Raw genomic sequence first — 18,556 nt, 5'->3', positions numbered from 1 at the left:
TTGCTGCACCTCAAACGCAACTCCAGTGGCTCCTAGAGGTTGAAGGTTTAAACCAGAGCCCTTACAAAATCCTGGGCCAAAATATTGTATCTCCTCTTTTCTGGCCTTGTGGAGTTAGAAGAAAGCTTATGGTGCTCTTTCTTTCCTCCAGCTCTTCCCGTCCAGCTCAGTGCCTCCCCCTTTTAGTCCGGGGAGGTGTGTAAGGTTGAAGGTCTGGCTGCGGAGTGAGCAGAAAATGTCTCCTGCCCCCTTAACACCTGGGAGGCCGCCCGCTCTCCCCAGCGCCACCAGAAAGCCTCAGAAGGTGAAACTCGAGAGCCCCAAGACATAATCCACGACATGATTTTTACTAGGCTAAATATACACCCCTCCCCTGCTTCTCGGTACGCCGGCCAGCCTGGACACCCTGCAGATCTCATAGCAGTCCAGCAGACGAAGTGACCCTTATGACTCTCCTGCTCTGAGGCTATTCTAAAGCAGAGCTTAGGGCAAAGAGAGAGAGAGAGAGAGAGAGAGAGAGAGAGATAGAGAGAGAGAGATAGAGAGAGAGAGTGGACCACATACCAGACCAGTACAGGACCTTTCGCTAAAACCCACCCACTAATGTCACTTGATCTCTGTCCTTCCACTATCTGAAAAGTCATGATATGCTTGATACTATTTCTAAGTCATATGCAAAGAGACCTGGACACCAGCAGAACTGAGTAACTCTACGGTCAGGAAGTTCAGGTCTTAGATGGTTCTTTGAGCCATTCCATAGAAGAACCATGTTTGGTTCCATAAAGAAGCACCTTCATAATGATGAGTTGAGAACCTGTAAATTGGGTAAGACCTTTAAAGGGTTCTTCACACTCCTACATCTCTTTTTTTTGCTGAAAATAGTCTATCTGCCTTTTCAGTCTGGATTTTGCAGACACCACAATTACTAAAACGACCGTCCTGAGAGTTTTCTCTCAGGACGTCTTGCTTTCTGCAGATGCTGCATCTCTAAAAATTCTTCTCCTGCTCTATCTAACTGAAGACTTCAGTGCTGTAGCTCTGATGATATGCTCCTTTTCTGTTTTTCTTTTATTAATGTCAAGGGCATTTTCATAGAATGCCTCAAATGATACCTTTTCAGCCGACAACTTGGGTATCCCCCAAGGATTAGTACTCGGCCCTTTCTATTTTAGTATTATATGTCCTATCATGTGTACCTTTTAGAAAGAGGCTGCAGAAGGTGGGAGGTTTGCAAGGAGGGCAAGAATACTAGAGAACACCTAGACAAAGACCAGGACTTCTGGACCAATGTGCTTTGGTCAGATGAATCTTTTGGTCAGATGAATCTTATGGACAGATGAATCTTTTGGACAGGTGGGTTTTGCCAGACTTGGGGGGGTGGGGGTGGGGGGGGGTAGAGGTCTGGGGTAAACTCATGTTCAAGTTCATAAGCAGGAGTAATGACCCTTTAAGTTCAGTGCACTTCCTGATCTGCTGCCCCCTGTCCGCTGGGCCCTAGCGTCCCACCCGCCCACGCTGGGATTGTGTGTGAGGTTCGGCGTACAGCTTGTATATCTGGCACGTTACTCCTCATCAGTTACACGTCCTCCAGCATGCAGAGCATCTGACAGGGCACTGTGTGCACGCTGCTGCCCCCTCCAGTTTACACTTAGTCCACAACTACCCCATCCATTTCAACCTGGCATTCTGCAAACATAGCCCTCAGAGTGGACTCCCGAGGGGCCCTCACATTAAGGCCAAGGAGGCACTGAGTAAGGGCTGCTCGTTTATAGTTGTGGGTCAGTCTTCAGTAGAAAAAGCAAACATAGCAATAGGCAAAGTGCCCAGGATATTCCAGTTTATTTAGAGCGGCCTGTTTATTTACAGCTGTCAGAAGATGACTTCAAGAAACTCTGCAATTGTGCTGAACAACGCACAGGCCTTATTATAAGCGTTTATGGGCCTAAATAAAAAAAATGTCACAGAGGGTTATATAGACTTAAATATTTAACCCGCCAACAGGCCGAAAGTGTTATCACATGCTTCTATTACCAAAGAACAGCCCCATCAGTTTGTACAGGAGTCCCTGTAGTTAGTGAGTAATAGGCCTTAGTGTAACCTTAGCCTTTCTACATTAAGGGGTTAAAGGGAAACTCTACCTAAATGTTTATATATGATTAAATGATTAAGCAAAATGTATGTACAAAGTAATTCAGAGTGGGTCTGGTATGAAATGCTCCATTCCGGAGAAAATTAACCAGTCAGAATTGGTTGAGTGGTGGTGAATGGAACCAGATGTCCAGAGCATTTTCAAAAGAGCACCTCTAAAGCTAAGGTTACCTCATAGACAGATACTACATAACATTAGTACAAATATGCTGCCTGATGTCTGAATTGTTGTTTTACAATAGTTTTTTGGTAAAATTTTCTTCTTAATCCATTCCTGGGGGAAGGATACATTACATTCAAGCTGCTGTACAGCAAAAATAGTCCCCAAAGAAGACTCCATGTTTTCTTTTCCAGATTTCTCCATTATTTCCATTGTCAACATGACATATAGCACTCAGAAGACATGCGTAAGTTCACTGGAGGTTTTGGATAGTAATTAAAAGGGTTATATTTGTGCTGTAATCATGGCGACACCCGGTGCCCCCCCTCCCCCTGACTGTTTACATCTAAACCATTAAGTTACACTTAAGTTTTGAGTTCCCCACTGTAACGAGTAAAAGGGGTGTACTAAATTACAAGGGTCAAATTCTAAAAACATATCTACCCAACTACAAATGTGTTCGTATGTGGCCACTGTTGCTGGATTAAACAAGCTGTACAGAATGCTGACAAAAATACCATTCCCGTAATGTAATCAAGCTAACATTAGCAAGGTGGTAAAGCATCTACATCACTGTCGTTACTGACAGGCCTATCATTATTCAGCTACAAAACAGAGTCAGTCTCAGTGGTTTGCTGTTAAAACCAGAGTCAGAATTGTTCACAGTGGTACTGAATGGAACCAGGTGTCTGAAAACTTCAATGGCTCAAAAACCTCCCATACAGAAAATTATTCCATAAAATGTTTACAAATGTGCTGCCTGATACCTGAGACATTCTTTTAGTGTAGCTTTGAGAAAGCTTGGCCTAAAACTAAAAGTTTGTTTACCACTATTTCATGATCATTAAAAAGTTTCAGCACCTGCCCATAGACTTCTATTATAAGTGTGTTTTGAGTCTACAGGTTTTTAAATTTTTTTCAAGGTACAAGAAAATTATTCTTTATGGCAATCAATTGAATAAGACAGCCACTTCAGATAGAGGTGAGGTTGAAGAGACGTTGAAGTATTCCTTTAAAAGAGTAAAAGAGACCCAGTCCTTACCTCACATTGCCTCATTGTGCTGGAAGTCTGCTTCCTCTGTGTGTATTCAGCTTCAGATCTGTCTCCTCTGAACTCTGAGTGGATGGAAGGAGCTCAGCTTTGCTGGGGCTACTTGACCCTCCCTCATGTGCGACCTCAGAGTCACCATGGTTTGCTGATCATGCATCTGCGCACTAAGCTTAGAAGTCTATTTATCCATCTCCTCATCTATTTAGATGCTATAACACAGCCCAGCGATGCCCGCTGCACCTGTCTGAGAATGACATGAGGAGAATTTCGCACCATTGCTTATGTCTTAAACCATACGTGCCCTTAGGAGCAGAGAAGGCCTTAATTCAGACGAAAATACCTTCTGAGTATCAGGAGACTATAGCTTACATCCAGCAATTCAGATATTACACTAGGTGAAGAAAGCCTGGAATTATGGATCCTAAACTGGCTTGATAGCTAATGCTTTACACAGCACATCAAAATTAGCCCCTAAACGCAGGACGGCTGTAGTTATCTGTAGGGGTTAAAGGGAAACTCCACCTAAATGTTTATATATGATTAAATGATTAAGCAAAATGTATGTATGAAGTAATTCAGAGTGGGTCTGGTATGAAATGCTCCATTCTAGAGAAAATGAACCAGTCAGAATTGGTTGAGTGGTGGTGAATGGAACCGAGAGCATTTTTATGACCAGAGCATTTTTAAAGAACACCTCTAAGCTAATACTCAAAAAAATAGTACAAATATGCTGCCTGATGTCTGAATTGTTGTTTTACGATAGTTTAGATATGGGGTACAGGTTGGGTAATTGGCTCAGCGGTTAGAGCGCCGGGCTATCGATAACAGGGTTGTGGGTTCGATTCCCGGGCTCGGCAAGCTGCCACTGTTGGGCCCTTGAGCAAGGCCCTTTACCCTCTCTGCTCCCCGGGCGCTGGAGTTGGCTGCCCACCGCTCTGTGTGTGTGTGTACTCACTGCCCCTAACACATGTGTGTGTGTGAGTGTGTGTTCACTACCAGATGGGTTAAATGCGGAGGACACATTTCGCTGTACAGTGACAAATACGTGCACCTTTACCTTAATTGGCCATTAGGGATTGAACAGGTAAAAAATCTGAAAATTTTGAGGTGGAGGGGAAGGGGAGGCCCCCGAACCCAAAAGTTCAAGTTCACATGCCCCTCATGTGATCTCACAGGCAGCTCTCAATCAATGTATATTCAATGTTATGCTAACTGATGCTAAGAGCTAGCAATGTCCCTGGTGCAATCCAATAAAACATTGACATTAAAACATCCGCCATGACCAAAAATATATCTTTTTATGAACATCAGTGATGAGTGTCTCTATACATCTGTAACATAGCTAGCTAGCCTAGCAACTCAACAAGTATCTGAATAGCTGCAGTTAGCATGTTTTCCAATAAGCTATCGCTCCATATGAGGATGAGTATAGTGTGTACAATCAATAATCATTTTTTTTATCATAATAAAAATATAATAAGTTAGCTGTTTGCCTAAGCACTGAAATTGTGCGAGAAACCGTCATGCTAATTTGGCACGCTATTTTTTTTTTTTGTTGCACTATTTTTTATTTTTACAGAGAATGTAAGTTGATTGTATACAGCCATTATTATTTTTATTATTAATTAAAAAAAAAAAAAATAGCAAAAAGGGCTGCGTTTCACTGTCCTTCCCTGCCCACCGCTGTAAACAGACGGCAGCTGAGGATGTGTCTCAAACCGACGCCTACTTCCCTACCTAGTGTCCTAGGAGAATTTACGGCAGGGGGGGGCAACTAGGGAACAGGGGGCCCTCAAATCACACAATCAATCCAAGCCATAAAGGTAAGTCAGAATACAACTGTACTTTAGAAGTACGGACGTACGTATCTTTTCATCTTTTCCGACGGGACTACATAGGGAACTAGCGGTCGATTTGAGACGCGACCAGAAAGCCCCACGCGTTTAACCGTGGCAGGGTTCGCTCCAATTCAGTGAGAGGCGCTGTGAGCGTGAAGGCTGGACTGCGGGGTTGGAGCGAAGAAATGCGGTTCTTCTCGAACTTTCGGTGGGGCTGAGGGTCGGACAGTGACACGACAGGGGAAAAGTTTAGGTTGCTGTTTCTGACCCCCTCAGGACTGCGTGTCCGCGGTGTGGGGAATGCGGCAGGGCTGGTCGTCGAGGAGCCAGGCGGGTGTGTGGCAGCGGGCAGCGGGCTGTGTGTGCATGGGAGCCGGGCTGCTGTGATGTTCGTAGAGGGGAGGAAGAAGAAGGAGGAGGAGGAGGGGGGTTGTTAGGCTGTATCTCCACCTTCAGCGTGTCGCTTTTATTAATGTGTGTACTGGGAAAGGCTGATGATGGGTAAAGACTACTACAAGATCCTGGGCATCCAGAAAGGCTCCTCAGATGAGGAGATTAAGAAAGCCTACCGAAAGCAGGCTCTCCGCTTTCACCCGGACAAAAACAAAGCCCCGGGAGCCGAGGACAAGTTTAAGGAGATCGCCGAGGCTTACGACGTGCTGAGCGACTCCAAGAAGAAGGAGCTGTATGACCGATACGGAGAAGAGGGTAAGTCCGGAGCCGCCGGCGCCCCAGCCCTGGTCCACACCTAAACATGGACCATAGAACCAGCAGCTCGTTGAAGTTGCCCTCCATAAACTACAGTGAAGCATCTCGGCTGTTCCAGTGTAGGACTTCCTGCACAAATGGAGCTAGCTACTGTAATACAGAGCCTCTCCAAGGTTGTTTTTAATAACACGTGGCCACAAGATGATATATTGAGGCCACACCTTACGTTTCTGATGACCATGAATTAATAGAGTAAGGCTAGGAGCTAATGTACTGTTTTTCTAATTATTTTAGTATATTAGTATACTCAGATTGTTTTTAATAACATGTGGCCACAAGATAATATATTAAGGCCACACCTTATGTTTCTGATGACCATGAATTAATAGATTATGGCTGGGAGCTATTGTGTAGTTTTTCAAACTTTCAGTATATTAGTATAGTCAGGTTGTAACCAGGTTGTTTTTAATAACAGGTGGCCACAAGATAATATATTGAGGCCACACCTTACGTTTCTGATGACCATGAATGAATAGAGTAAGGCTAGGAGCAAATAAATAGTTTATTATTATTATTATTTTAGTGTGTTACTATAGTCAGGTTGTAATCAGGTTGTTTTAATAACATGTGGCCACAAGATAATATATTAACGTTTCTCATGACCATGAATTAATAGATTATGGCCGAGAGCTATTGTATAGTTTTTCAAACTATTTCAGTATATTAGTATACTCAGGTTGTAATGAGGTTGTTTTTAATAACATGTGGCCACTAGATAATATATTGAGGCCACACCTTACGTTTCTGATTACCATGAATGAATAGATTAAGGCTAGGAGCTAATGTACTGTTTTTTTAATTATTTTAGTATATTAGTATACTCAGGTTGTTTTTAATAACATGTGGCCACAAGATAATATATTAAGGCCACACCTTACGTTTCTGATGACCATGAATTAATAGAGTAAGGCTAGGAGCAAATACATTGTTTTTCTAATTATTTTTAGTTTATTAGTATAGTCAGGTTGTACTCAGGTTGTTTTTAATAACACATGGCCACAAGATAATATATTGAGGCCACACCTTAAGTTTTTGATGGCCATGAATTAATAGATTATGGCCTGGAGCTAATGTACTACTTCTTTTAGTATATTAGTATATTATCTTGTGCCTTCTATATATTATCTTGTGGCCACGTTTTATTAAAAATGATAACCATGAAGTAAATGACTGACTTTTAATTACAGAAGTACTTATACATGCCAGTGGGTGTTTTTAGTTATTATATATTATTTTACAGTTTTTACAGTAGAAGCTCCATCAGAACAGATGCAGGTGAACATAAATCCAGTAAAAAGGAGCAAGAGCTTCTCATTCTGAAGAAAGAAAGTAGTGAGATCTGTGAGCTAGTCTGAAGAACAGAGCTTGGTACCTCCAGGTTTCTTCTGGACGCGCCCTCACTTTACAAGTGCTTAAGGCTTTTGCTCAGTACTGTATATACAGAAGTGCTGAGTCATCCAGTTAGCTGACATCCCAAGCTACTGTGAATAGGCTAAAGTTCAAAGATACCTTTGAGCTTAGATATGGCAAAATACAAAAGTCAGTGCTGATACCTGGATACAGTACATTACTCAACAGCCCGATACAAGCAAAATACCCTATACCTGATTCCTGCAAGCCTGCAAGAACCGTGTTCAGTAAGTGCTCTTAAAAAAAAGGTCTTTTAGTAGGTGTTGAAGACCATGAGCGACGTCCAGGGAACGTTTGGTTTGTTCCAACACTTTTTGAAACCAGAGGAAAGTCTAGACGGTTCGGCTTTTGACCATTGCCGAATAAGAAGAGTCTGGTCCGTATTCGGCTTTGTTGGCCAACGTCAGGGTTTCGAAGTTCTTGCAATTTGAGTATTTTGTTTGTATCACGTAGCTCTAGCTAATGTGGATTTTCTAATCTTGCAGGACTTAAAGGCCACTCTGGAGGCGGTGGCGGCAATGGCCCCAGCTACACGTTCCATGGAGACCCGCACGCCATGTTTGCAGAGTTCTTCGGTGGCCGAAGTCCATTTGACCAGTTCTTTGCTCATGGTGGCGGCTGCGGTGGCGGCGACGATGACATGGACGTTGACGACCCTTTTGCCGCTTTTGGCATGGGCGGTATGGGGGGCATGGGCGGCATGGGCGGAATGGGCGGAATGGGAGGCTTCCCCAGGTCTTTTAAGTCTCGAGTGGGAGGCGCCCACGGCTGCCGTGAGAAGAAGAAGGACCCTCCTGTTATCCACGAGCTGAAAGTCAGCCTGGAGGAAGTGTATTCCGGCTGCACCAAGAAGATGAAGATTTCCCGCAAGCGGCTCAACACTGATGGCTGCTCGGTCCGAACCGAAGACAAGATCCTGACTGTGGACATCAAGCGCGGCTGGAAGGAGGGGACCAAGATCACCTTCCCCAGAGAGGGCGACGAGACGCCCACCAACATCCCCGCTGACATCGTGTTCGTGGTCAAAGACAAGACGCACCCGGTCTTCCGCAGAGACGGCTCCGATATCATCTACACTGCAAGGATATCCCTCAGAGATGTGAGTGTCTGTTTTCCAGGGTGGATTCAGTTACGCTAAGCACCAGTTAGCGCTCAGTAGCCTGTGAGTAAACTGTTAGGCAGCGATTGTTAATATTTATGTTCTAACGTTGACGAAATACGTCATTATTCGGGTTTCATTCCAGACTGATTCACATCGATAATAATATTTTTATGTTACTAGTAAAGATCTGATGCCAGTATGTCTTGCAGAATCGTGCCATGGTGGTTATTTGAGGAGCTAAAACAAAATGACGGGAGATTAAGCGAATACTCCAGCTTGGGCGTGGGCGAAACGGTGGGCTTAAGTATAATATTAGGGTTGATGTAGCAGTTATATCATATACCGTGGTATTTTAAAAATGTCTGATGTGTCAAGTTTCTGTTCTGTGTCTATCTAGTACATAGCCAAAATAGCTTATTCCCCTATGTGCATTTACAAGAGCCAAAGGTGGTCTCCAAAACAACAGGTGGGAAGCCCACCATACTTGCGAGTTTGGCGACGTTTTTGGCGAGTTCGACTGACAGGGAGAGCAAGCAAAGCTGGATCAAGCAGTCTTCTAACTGAGCCTGAAAACAGTGGAAAACACTCCTCAGACCCCTCACTCGACTCTGCGCTCTCAGATATGAGGCTTTATCCTCTAAACAGGAGTGATTTGAGACTCAGTTAGCTGGATTACAGCCTGTGCTGTGGTGTTGCTAGCTGCTAGCTCACTTATCTAAGCCTATATAGCCAGCTACGAGTCCCAACGCAGCAGAATCGGCCTCTGATTCCACCTTGCTGTTTCTCCAAATACCAGTCGCCCAACTTCGCTCTCTTTTAGACACAGATTCTTATGGTCAGTACTTGTGTCGGGAGCTCAGCAGTTAGTCAGCAGCAGCAGCTGAACTGGGCTGTGTGATGCTCGGTGGAGCTGTAGCTGAGCTAAAGGCTGGCCTGGCCACTGGGCTACAGATTGAAAGCCCCAAGGGGCTACACTCGAGTCAGCATCGTCTAAATGTTTAAAGACATTTATATTGAATGATGTATTCAAAATAAGTCTAAGTCTGTGACCCTGCTAGCAACCCGAACTTTGATCATTTTTTGGATTTTAAAAGTAACGCAGGATGAAATTGGATGGAAGCCACTTAAACATAGATTAAGCCCCTCTTAATACCGTATATCACGGTTAAATTTTAAGACGTATGGATGGTATGGGGGAAAAAGTAGATACCCACCACCCAATTCTGATCACGATACATCAAGACAACTCTCTCTCTCATCTCTGTTATGATGGAATTAGCAAAAAAAGCCAGTGGGAACCCATTAAAGAGCCAGTGGTAACCCATTTTTCTTAAAAACCACCACCCAGCACTATAATTATTTCATTTCCCTTCCACGTGACGAGCCAAAGTTGGCAAGGTCCTGGAGCTACAAGGCTAACGTTGCTGACAAACACTTGAAGTCAATAATTGCCCAAATGTTTCCCCCATACCTACATGAAAAATATATATTTGGGCAACAGCCGACACCCTGCTCAAACCACATCTCCGTCAGGACCTGTCGGTGCGGTTTAGTACGACTTACCCTTCAACTGGAACAAAGAAAAACATCAGCCTGAAGAGCTTGAGGTTGTAGTTTGAGTTAGTTTGAAGGTTCGGTAGAAGCGTGTAAAACTAAAGAAGCTCAAATTGCAGACCAAACATGTCTTGGCTGATTGACTACATCTGGGGTAAGAGGAATGGAATGGCCAAACCACCACACATGTTTTGGGATGAGGCGGATGTGAGGAAATCTCTCTAAAATAATGCTCTTCTGCAGTTCTATCCAACTTTTCGGCAGTTCTGTGGTTTTCTGGTATCTATAGGTGACTAGGAGCCTTGTGCTGATTGTTTTCACTTATTTACGTTTACATTCACGGCCTTTAGCAGACGCTTTTATCCAGAGCGACTTACAAAAGTGCTTCACTGTCCACTCAGAAAATACCCTTAGCTAGTTTGTAAAGACTAGGATCCAGAAGATGGAAGCTTAGATGCTACTAAACCCAACAGTCAATATGGAGACCACAATGCTCTACTCTTCGCCCAAGTACTCTCGGAAGACGTGGGTCAGAGACAGCGAGCGTTTGCTCCAACACTTTGGTGCCAGGACAGAAAAAAGCCTGGACGCTCGTCTTCCGTGGATCTTAAAGGATGCCGGGTCGAGCCGGGCTGTATATAAAGCTGAAAAGGGCTGTTGGTGCGGATCGGCTTTTGAACAGAACGGAGAAGCTGGTCCATTCTTGGCTTCGTAGGCCAGCGTCAGGGTTCTGAACTTCGTTATTTAACTCGTTATTAATGATTTGTTTCCTGTCCTATTCCCCCTCTCTTTAGGCTCTCTGTGGCTGCACGATCAGCGCCCCCACGCTGGATGGCAGGTCCATCACGGTGACGACCCGCGACGTCATCAAGCCGGGCATGAAGAAGAGGATCGTGGGTGAAGGACTGCCACTGTCGAAATGTCCAGAGAAGAGAGGGGACATGGTGCTGGAGTTTGTGGTGAAGTTTCCGGAGAAGCTGACCCAGAACACTTGCGAAGCTTTAATGCAAATCCTCCCACCATGATCAGGGGCGGGCCGGTCTGGAGGAAACGGTCCAGCCTGCTTCGGCACACACTGACATTTAGTAGCGTTGGGAGGAGGGAGGGAGAGAGAAAGGTGGGTGGAGGATGATGAATCAGCCTGCGTAGTTTTTTGTTTTTTAAATCACTTCCAAAGTATTAATTTATAAACCCATTACCCACCTTCAGACCACCTTCAGACCACCTTCAGTGCATCACTGTGAACCCCCTTCAGACAGTAACAGTTACAGTGAAGCCTCACAGCCAACAGGCAGGGTATGCACTACCTCAAAGTTGGTGCAGCTACCTTCTTTTTATTGCTCACTATTCCTGCAAGATTGGAACCGGTACAGTCGGGAAGTCCGCTGGCGTTTTATTTGCATTTGAGGTGAGCGGAGCTGCCTGAACAGAGCCCGTCAGAGTGGGTTTGGTGTGAAATGGCTTGGTGTAGAGAAACTCAACTTTTTTTTATTATTATTATTATTATTATTATTTTTTAATAATATATAGTAATGGTGCGAGACACCAGCGGTCATGTCTCGTCTACAGCACAGATATAGCCATTTTACCTGCTATCTGAAACCACTGGTGAACCTACTAGTGAGTCTTCTGGGTTTTATGATGTATGTAATGTTAATGATGGTAAAATTGTAGTGTTAAATCTAAAAAACTGATATTAATAATAATGAAGAAATAGATATTTGAGGTACTATTTTGCCTTATAATTTAATGTACCTCGTCATCATTTAATGGATTTTTAATAAATAAATAAATAAATATATATATATATATACACACACACACATTTTAGCCTGAAATCTTCCAAAAACAAACATAAACAATGTCTGATATCGTAAAATGAGATAAGTAGTAATAACTTTAGGTGATGGAGCTTCCTGAGATGTTCATTCACCGCACTGTGAACAATCCTGACTTGGTCAGATTCTCCAGAACCGTGGATTTCACACCATATATATATATATATATATATATATATATATATATATATATATATATATATATATTAATCTTTTCAATTTAATTCAGCAGAAAATTTGGAATTTTCAAATAATTTTGAAAAAATTAAGGCTGTCTAGAAGAGAAAATGGAAGAGATGCCATAGAATCAGATTTGGTTCCTTGGAGAACGTCAGCGGAGTGGTTTTAGTTAGTTTAGGGTTGAGGTTCTTTAAGGAACCAGAAGTGATCCTTGCACTCCATCACCCCGCAGCTTGTTCGGCTTTCTCCCCCAGATGGACTGAACCACTTCCGAGTTTCTGTCCCTATTTACCCCTTTCCCCCCTTTGTGTTCGTCATGGAAGCTGGGAGATAGAGTACCAGTCAAAAGTTTGGATACACCTTAAATTCAGTGGTTCGTCATTATTTTAGAAAATTGACATTATTAAAAGCTTTAAACAAATCAGAATATTTTTAGATTCTTCAATATAAGCACCTCTGGCTTGGATGACAGCTTGGCACATCTTGGCATTTTCTCAGTCAGCTTTAGGAGGTAGTCACCTGGCATGGCATTCGGGTTAACAGCCGTGCCTCATCAAGAGTTGATGACTTGAATTGACTTGGCTCTTAATATGTTTGAGACCCTCAGTCGTGTTGGGAAGAGGTAGAGTTGGGACACGGTAAATAACCCTATTCGAGTAATGTTCTAATCCATATTACGGCAAGAACCACTCGACCAAGTAAAAAAAAAAAAAAACAACCCACGTTCGTCAGTACTTTAAGAAATGAAGGTCGGTCAATCCGTAAAATTTCACAAACTTCAAAGACCAAGATCAAACGTGCTCTGATCAGGACCGCCCCAGGAAAGGAAGACCAGGAGTTACCTCTGCTGCATGGGAGAGGTTCGTCATAGTTACCGGCCTCAGAAACCGCACCCCAGAGAATAGCGAATGCTAGAGAATAGTATTTTGGTTTGTTGGACAGTTTTTCAGTTCATCGGTTCCTTCCTAGTCTGGATGACGTCAGTATTCATTTACAATGTAGGGAAAAAATAAAAACTGAATTGAAAATTGAATGCGCCGGGGTGTCCAAACTTTTGACTGGTGCCGTATGTGAGCAGTTGAGCAGTTCTGAGACGCGGAGGCAGAAATTCTTCGGCCCGGGGATTCCACACAGGCCTCTGGCATTTTCTCACAGTGCTTCCGAAGCGGCCCTTCCTTTACAGCAGCCTGAGCGATTTCTGAATCTCGGGTCAGGAGGAGGGGAAACGTGTCTGAGTGTAGCTCGTGGCTACTCTGGGCGGTCTGCACGTAACCCACTGGGCTCCTGGGTGCTTTTATTTTTGCATTTGGCATCGTATAGCCGCATATCACGTCTGAAGTTATTTTGGGAATTTGATGGGATGGAATACTCCGGCAGCAGTTTCTCTACTGTTCTGAATGCAGATAGCTGAATATGTAGACGCTGTCTCTGGAGTATCCTTAAGACCACCTTCACTGACTTGGGGCTAAAATGAGTTGGGATAAAAGCTTAGTGATAAGCGTGTACATGTGAACATTAAAGGAATTAATCACTTTTTAATGTCTTGTGCTGATTATGAACCAAATACACACTCTTACCGCTCATCAGGAGTATTGAAAAATGGAGAGATCACTTATTTTATTTTTTATTTTATTTTTTTCGAACAACAGAAGCTTGATCGTGAGCAAGAGCTTGTATGTATGCTAGCGGAGTGCTCTCTGCCTTTGCCTTTGCCCTGGCATTTCCCCTTATAGGAATACCTGCCACTACCCTCAGGGCCTTTTAATATGTGAGCCCTGCGGTCAGACTGGGTTTGACTGGGTACTGCTGGTACAACATCATTAGCGCTACTTTACCCTGGTAGCTTGCGAGCTAGCTAGCTAAAGGCTACACATGTATAGCTAGCAACAACAAAAAGGATGCAGCTCCAGAGCAGTTACTCACTAACTTATGGACATTCTGTAGGTTACAGCACCGGGCTATTGAGTCTCAGGGTTGTGGGTTCGATACCCGGGCTTGGAAAGCTAGGCCCTAGAGCAAGGCCCTGTACCCTCCAATGCACCCTCCAAAGGCTGCCCATGTTTGCTCACCGTTCGCAGTGTGTGTGTTTGATTACTAGTAGTGTGTGTGTATGTATGTATGTATGTGTGTGTGTGTTGGCTTAAAAGCCAGGTTGCTTCCTGCTAGACGCACCCTAAAATACACTTTACACCCGGGGGTAGAGCAAGAATGTGGACCGTCTGGGAGGCCCTGAGGGACCAGTTTGAGAACCACTGGCCTAAAAATATTTTTTATCAGCAAACACTTTTAAACTAAAAAAAAAAACACAGCAATTATTATATTTTACATGAACAAATAAATAACAAGAAGTATACATTGCATTTATATGTCCGAATATTTGTGGACACCCCTAGAATAGGACTCTCTGGAGCCGATAAACATGATCCTATTAGCACCATGCCTGCCTAAAGCCAGGCGTGGGCTAGAGGGGTATATGAAGCCCCCCAGCATTGAGCTGTAAAGAAGTTGAACTGTGATCTCTGGAATGATGGATGATGGTGCTCCATCCAGTACTTTGAGTGAGTTGGGGATGATGATGAGGTGGGGTAAGGTGACCATCATCCAACATCCTGGCCTCACTAACGCTTGTGTCGCTGAATTGCAATCAAACCCAAATCCTCACAGCAAAGATCCTCCAAAATCTAGTACAAAAAAAATTACTAACACCAGTCATTTCAGAAGAAACTTTGAAAGAGCAGGTGTCCCAATACTTTTGTCCATATATTCTGTGTATGTTCTATTACAGTGCTTTTCAGCCTCAAACACAGTAACTGCTGCTGGATGTTTCAGGAACCTCCTCAGTCCTGGTCAGCAGTGCGTTAGGCCTAACCCTGACCGGCTGCATACAGTAAACACAGACCTCAGTTTCCTGTACACAGTCGTGTGCAATAGTTTGGACACCCCTGTTCCAATGAAGTCAGCATTTTGTTCTTATTTACTGGGTTTAAAAGAGGAGATGTGCTTTTGGACATTACATAACTTTTGGACATTACACATTTTATGTTGTATTTCCCCCCTGATATGTTCAAACACTCAAATAAATCATAATTGTGTATTAAAATGTGCAGACGTGACGTTTAGAGGTTCTTATTTTCACTTATTAACAAAATATGTCATTTGACCAGGGGTGCCCAAAGGTTGCACTCAACTGTATGTAGCAATATATCATATATACGTTATGAATTATTATTAATAATGTGCTGAAAATATCTGTATTAAAGTTACCTGCCTGGTACCTGTTGAAATATGACACATTTTGGGATATTAATTTAATTATAAACTCATCATCAAGTAAAAAACAAATTGTTTACAGTATCTTATAAAACTACACCACAATTTGGTGGTGGTTTTATATTCTCTAGAGAAAATCATTCATTTCAAACTTTTGAACACTAACATATGTATATATATTTAATATATGTACATAATATATCAGTATAATATGTAATAATTCTGTAGATGTACAGTCTTAAGCTAAATTTGAGAAATGAAAATAAATACAAATACATTTCAAATGTACAATTGTACAAATACAGAATTCAGTTGCACATTTTAGCATAAAATATTTATTTACTGAATATAACATTTCAAAAAAATAAAAAAGTAATAATATCTAATTTTTCATATTTTTAGAATGTTAAACTAAACAGTAATTTTGCTTTTAAATGTGCGTAAACTAATTCATTATAGAGAATAGAAACTTGTTTATGAAACGATAACACATGTAATTTGACCTGGGGATAACAGATTTACTCAGTACCTACTTTTTATTTATAAATTAAAAAAAATAATAGTTTTACACAATTTTCCCCCCTGATTTTAGAAAGCCATTTACCCAACCCACTCTTTAGTACTCTCCCTATCACATGTAATGCTCCCGACACTTGGAGAGTGAGGACTAACACGTCAAATACCCGTGCTGGCCAGCATCACACTGAAGTGATGCGTGGGGGGGTGGATGGGGTGGTGAAAGAGCTACCCACCTGGAGAGAGCATAGCCAGCTGTGCTCTCTCAGGCTTCAGCTGCTGATGGCAGCAGCATGACCCCAGATTCAAACCCGTGACCTTTGGGCTTAAGTAGTCTGGCCAAATCCAAAATTTCTCCTGTAGGCCGAGATTTGATTTGGGCTTACGTTATCTGGCTAAACTGAGAAACCCTGCCTCCAACCTTGTGTGCAGAACTGTATGTAAACTAGGGGCTTCAAGGCCAGGCAATTATACTGCCACCTGTGACCATTTAGGACATTACAGGCTGGCAGACGGCTGTGGAGACCTGTTTACATTTGCGGGTCTTTAGTGTTTATACAGTAGACTGAGGCATTTTCCAGGAATGTGAGCAAAGCGTTTACATGTAAAGGCGAGCGGTCACTCCCGGTCACTCCTGGTCACTCCTGGTCACTCCCGGTCACTCCCGGACAACCGGATTCACGCTTACAGTTCCAGAGTTATTACTGTATTACTGTATTGCTGTTTTACTGTTTTCTGAATTACGTATTTGTGTAATTACCTTGTGTCCATTTTCCATTCTGTGTCGACGTGTTGGACTTTTTTACATCTGTTTTGATGGAACGTCTGATTCAAGCACAAAGTGTTTGTTTTCCGATCCAGTTGAAAATAATCAGACACAGATTAGATATACTAGATTTGCATATTTGTGACAATAAAATAAAGAAAACACAACTACATGTGTGTGTATACATCATCGATGTCCAGTAAAAAAAACACGTATCTCCAAAATGGTGACTTTTACATCTTTTGAAGACATTGAATATATGTAGATCAATAATTCTGTAGATGTACAGTCTTAAGCTAAATTTGACAATTGAAAATAAATAAAAATACATTAGAAATGTACAATTGAACAAATTTTAGCATAAAATATTTATTTATTTACTGAATATAATGTTTAAAAACATAAATATTTTATATCTCGTTTTTCATATTTTTAGAATGTTAAACCAACTAAACAGTAATTCTGCTTTTAAATGTGCATAAACGGATTCATTATAGAGAACAGAAACTTATTTATGAATCAATAACCCATGTAATTTGACCTGGGGGTAACAGATTTACTCAGTACCTACTTTTTATTCATATATTTAAAAATAAAATCATTTTGCCCAATTTTCCCCGCTGATTTTAGAAAGCCATTTACCCAACCCACTCTTTAATACTTTCCCCATATCAAATGCTCTTAACTTTGAATGGACATCAACCCAGAAAACTAAAAACTGACAAAAATGGAGATACATGGTTTTCACTAGACAGCAGCAATATATATATATATATGCAGGTTGTCTGCAGGGCATCTGCAGGGCGTCTTGGTGGGTAAGGAATTATGAGTGTAAGGCAGGAGGATTACAGCTCGCAGAAACCGGTTCAAAGTTCATGCAACAGGCTTAGCAGTCATGAAGCTCACTTCCAGATGCAGCTTTTTCATCAGAGCATGGAGGTAAACGGCCCTTACGACTGCCGAAGAACACATGACGATCCACCTCTGTCCGCCAGGAACAGAGAGCAGAGGCTGCAGTGGCACAGGCTCACCAACACTGTACAGTTGTAAACCTGGCCTGGTCTGATGAATCTCGATTTCTTGTGATCGTGGCTTTTCTTGTGCCATTAGTGAGAAAGCTAAAGCCAATGCCACGCTCTGCTATGCTACATGGCTCCTGGGAGCCGCTGCGGTGCTGTAAACCAGAGAGGACCCTTACATATAACAACATTTACTGATATGTGTCACACAGATATTTAACAACATGATATATATTGTCATATACGCTATATGGACAAAAGTATTCGGACACCAGCTCATTCATTGTTTCCCCATTTATGCTAAAAAACTGTCTCTGCTGTTCAGGAGGACTTTCTACTAGATTTTGGAGCATTGCTGTGAGGATTTGATTGCAACAATGATTAAGACTCATGAATCATTGCAAAAAATGAATCATAATATTTTTGTTACAGCGCAACTAAGGCGAATTCGGGTCATGCTGATAGCCATTAATTGGCCTTTAATTTTATATATATATATATATATATATATATATATATATATAAACAAAGCTACACTGTACTATGCTATGCTATGCTAGGTGGCTCCTGGGAGCCGCTGCAGTGCTGTAAACCACAGCTCTTTTTTCTGGAGGTTCATTGTGAAGCCAAGCTTTTAATGGTGGTCTAAAACTGCAGGGTATTTTTCTCCCTGACCAAAGTCACATATTTATATTTATATTTATATATAATTTCTACATCAAAAAAACACCAACAAATGCATTATTTTGCCATTATAATTATTCTGGGGATTTTCCATGCTGTATTTTCTCATATATTTATATCACATACTGCACAAAACCCTTCCAGCAGGCAAAGACCCCTCACCACAGAGCAGTCCTAACAGGCCTGTGGCCTCAGGGAGGTCGTCCAGCGGGTCCAGCTCAGTGGCTGAAGACCTGGTCAGGGACTAGATGG

At 42.4% G+C, this 18,556-nt stretch overlaps 1 protein-coding gene across 1 annotated transcript; it reads left to right on the top strand.

Moving 5' to 3' along the window:
* The first annotated feature begins 5,379 nt into the window (after positions 1-5,379).
* dnajb1a (DnaJ heat shock protein family (Hsp40) member B1a) lies at positions 5,380-13,583 on the top strand. Its single transcript, XM_072675222.1, has 3 exons — positions 5,380-5,905; positions 7,861-8,474; positions 10,826-13,583. Exons 1-3 carry the CDS (start codon positions 5,692-5,694, stop codon positions 11,054-11,056), a joined length of 1,059 nt encoding a protein of 352 aa, XP_072531323.1. The 5' UTR covers positions 5,380-5,691; the 3' UTR covers positions 11,057-13,583.
* The last annotated feature ends 4,973 nt before the right edge of the window (positions 13,584-18,556 follow it).

The sequence above is a fragment of the Salminus brasiliensis genome, chromosome 3 (assembly GCF_030463535.1).
Source record: "Salminus brasiliensis chromosome 3, fSalBra1.hap2, whole genome shotgun sequence".
Lineage (NCBI taxonomy): Eukaryota > Metazoa > Chordata > Actinopteri > Characiformes > Bryconidae > Salminus > Salminus brasiliensis.
This window is presented reverse-complemented; position numbering and strand designations above follow the sequence as displayed.